Source organism: Frankliniella occidentalis, unplaced genomic scaffold (genome assembly GCF_000697945.3).
Source record: "Frankliniella occidentalis isolate FOCC.00 unplaced genomic scaffold, Focc_3.1 Scaffold3, whole genome shotgun sequence".
NCBI classification, from domain to species: domain Eukaryota; kingdom Metazoa; phylum Arthropoda; class Insecta; order Thysanoptera; family Thripidae; genus Frankliniella; species Frankliniella occidentalis.
The window spans coordinates 4183227-4186758 of NW_026267133.1; the positions used below are offsets into that span (position 1 = coordinate 4183227).

A 3532-nucleotide genomic window follows, 5' to 3' on the forward strand; every position below is an offset into this window, starting at 1 on the left:
GTCCAACCCAGCGCGACAGGCCAGCCGGGACTGTCCCTAAAGCGCTCACTCGAGCGCTAATTAACAATGATTTCCGGATAGAAACAAAGAAAAAAATCATCTACATGTGTCTGCATAGGAACGACGGCGCGGGACTTCTTCTTCAAACTCGTAAAAAGACACAAAAAACGGCCGCGCGGTCAACGCCGATCTCTCCACACTCTCTGGACTCAAAAAGAGCAAAGACGAGAGGTAAAGCGGCCAAAAAGAAAGACACGTCACGCGACCTAACGTGCGCTGGGCTGAGCTGAGCGCCTCGGTTGCTGGGCGGCGGTATCTGCTGATAAACCGGGGCTGCACCGCCCGGGGGGTTAAGGACCGGGCGTCGACGGGGAGGTGCGGGGAGCGGGGGGCAGGTTAAGGTAGGACCGAACGAGCGCCGGCAAGTGTCGCTGCTTCGAGATTTATTCATTTTTCAGAAAGCGTCAGAAAGTATCCTCAGCCAAAAAAGGTTCTAAAAATTTTTATTGACAGATTTAATTTTTTTCCCGAGTAGATAAAAGTTAACCAAATGTCTCTGACAGAAATGAAAAATTACCGATTTTTTTCTGAAAAGTTACAAATTTTTCCCGAAAATTTTCGGTTACGAATTTTCCCCGAATATTTTCGGTGCTAATGTTGCGCTGCGGCTCACCTGAGTCTGTTGTGGCTGAGGTCCAGGGCGGTGATGCTGGCGCCCAGGCCGGCCGCCAGGGGTGGGGGCACCCGCTCCAGGTCCTCCCAGGCCAGCGAGATGGCGTGCTCGCCGCCGGGGAAGTCCCAGGGGCGCTGCGTCCAGGAGGCGACCCGCTTGCAGTCGTTATTGTTCCCGTCCTTGTAGTCGTCCCTGTCGGGCAGCTGCCGCAGCTGTCGCAGCTGCTTCTCGTCGCACACGTCCTCACATCGGCTAGCGTCCAGGCCAAGGTCCAGGACAAGTCCAAGCTCTGCGAGGCAGTCGCTGCAACAGACAGACAGAGGCGACGGTGAGTCACGGCGCTCTGACGCACTATCGCACTTCGCACTGCTATGCGCAAGGGCGCGGCGGCGGTCGATGCACATTTCGCACTATAACGTCAACTATCCACTGTCCACAGGCACAAAACACTGAAATATTGTAGAAAATCTGTTATTATAACACTTTCAAAAGTTGTGGGAGTATTGCCAAACTGGAAAAGTGGAGCTGGTTTCACAACCTTCAAAAAATCTCGCCCAAGCACGTGAGGCATAAAACTAACACTGATTTCTTTTTCCTCGCTCAAATAATTTCCCTTTTTTATCACTTTCCTATTTTTTTTTCTCTGGATCGGCACGCGGGCGGGCGAGCGGGCGGGCGGCCGCAAGATAAGCATTATCGGCATTACAACTCCTTTACTTTTCGGGCCAATCGAAGGCGAGGGACGTCCCGTCCGGTGCCGTCCGCACCGAGCGCGTCGCGCGCGCGCTGAGTCAGATGGAGGCGAAGACGTGGAGGAGGAGGAAGAGGAGAACGAGGAGGAGGAGAGGAGAGGGCAGAGTGGACGACTGGTATTCCCGATCAAAAACTCACCCCCGGGGCTCGTCCCCGCCCCTCCCCGCCCCCCTGTCACGGCCCGGCGAGCCGTCTGACGAGCTGTTTGTGTCCCTCTCCTTCTTCTCCTACCACCCCCATAGTATGGCCCAGGCCAGTATGGCTCCCCTTACCGTATCAACACCATGGCAGTCAGGAACAGAATGTCGGCGTCCTGCCGCGATAGGCGTATTAAAGACGGGCCCACCCTCCCCACTCCGTGCCACTCCTGGGCGACCACAGCCCCCTCCACACGCGTACGGCACGCTGCACACCGCCGGGCCCCGCTGCGCACGGCGCGACCCGCGGGACTGGCGCCAACATTCAAATTAAGGCAAGAATAATATTTAAAAAAAAAATCGGTATGGGACCGCCAGGAAAATTAGAAGATAAAATTTGAGGCAACATTTAAAGGCAAGCGGCATAAATACCAGGTGGCTGATTCACGCCGCGCACTTTCGTAGTTATACGGTACACGAGGGTTGCCTACTCAGACGGGGCCATAAGGAGCCGTGGGCAGCGAGCATAGGCAAACCTGCCCGCAATAGTGCCTGCGGAACAGTATCACTACGAAAGCTTTCGTACTAGTATGTAGCACTATTGCGCGGCGTGAATCAACCATCTGGTATTTTTTAGAACTATGGACAAATTCTAAAATAATTAGACTGCTTCGTAAATTTAAAACCACGGCTGAGAATTTGACTTATTAGATCAGACACTTATGCCTGTTTTTGGAAGAAGTTGTTTCAAACATAAAACGTTGCGTGTTTCTAATAATATGTATGAATTTATTACGATATTCTGATATAACACCCGTTTTGACACTGATCCGATGCAACCACTAATAGCTCGACGGGAGACACAGATTCGGCTAACGACCTGCCATGCATGGCGACCTCGGTGGCCGCGCTGTTGGGTTGCCCCCCATCCCCCTCGTCATTAGAAGAAGGTTATGTTTGTCCGCCCATTCCTATTTCCCTTGACTTTTATCGTAAGGCCGCGTGGCGTTCGTCAGCCTAGTCCACACACCACAGAGGTGAAAGTTGAATGAGACTCCCATACTTATCGTGTGTAAAAAAGAAAACACACAACAACACATTGTCATAATCCGAAACATTAAAAAATACGGCCGCGTGGATTGACCTGCATGTGGCCTGACCTGGCGGCGGGAGGTCACCATGTGCGAAGCCCTGCTGCATCTGTGTGTGAGTGTGTGTGTATGTGCGTTTTGTGTGTATGGTTTTTTGTTGTGTGTGTTTACAATCGGGCGGCGGCAGTAACAGCCTCAAAAGAAACCGGGTCTTGCCCTGTTTTGACACCCCAGCGGAATCCTCCGTCCGCGATGTGGGACAAAAGGCACGACGGAACGCCCCATCCCAGATGCAACAAACTGCACACAATCTCGGTACAATAACTTCCCCCCTCCTCCTCACCCACCTTCACCACCTCCTCACCTCACCACCGAGTCTTTACGTAATGTTGATCCTTTGGTAACTTCCCACGCTAAGGTCTGTTTTGTTTGTTTTTTTTACTTTTTTGTCTTGTATCCCTCTCTGTACACCGGGTGTGCGCTGCACTCCTTGCACTTCTTCCTCGTCTTTTTGCGCCGTAGCGCCCCTCTCACGTGACGCCGCGCTAGAGATAGCTAGTAGTAGATGGACGGCTAGAGAGCCGTACCACCCCACTTGAGCCGGGCCGGCCCCGCCGGGCCGGCCCCGCCGGGCCCCGCACTGCAAAAACAAATATAGACTCGATAGGACGGGCGGCGGCGCGAACTGCATCGGGCGGCAGAGGTACACGTGACAACCGCGACTGCAATACGGCTCAGAGCAAGTGCAGTGAGAGGGCCTTCTGGGAAAGTACTTGATACTGGAAATCACAGAGCCACACTCGCAAATACACACATACTATGCTCTCTCTCTCTCTCTCTCTCTCTCTCTCTCTCTCTCTCTCTCTCTCTCTCTCTCT

At 53.2% G+C, this 3532-nt stretch overlaps 1 protein-coding gene across 2 annotated transcripts in view; it reads right to left on the minus strand.

Moving 5' to 3' along the window:
- The window catches only part of LOC113211021 (leucine-rich melanocyte differentiation-associated protein-like), a 12986-nt gene that overhangs the window by 8175 nt on the left and 1279 nt on the right, over nt 1-3532 (minus strand). Inside the window, exons 1-2 of one of the 2 annotated variants that reach the window (XM_052266190.1) lie at nt 1699-1806; nt 674-976 (exon numbers count right to left, since the gene is read on the minus strand). In XM_052266190.1, the coding sequence (XP_052122150.1) occupies nt 674-976; nt 1699-1712 (317 nt within the window). In that variant the 5' untranslated portion in view covers nt 1713-1806. Of the gene's footprint in view, nt 1-673; nt 977-1698; nt 1807-3532 lie in introns of those variants that run through there. The other variant, XM_026429256.2, reaches the window with a different exon arrangement.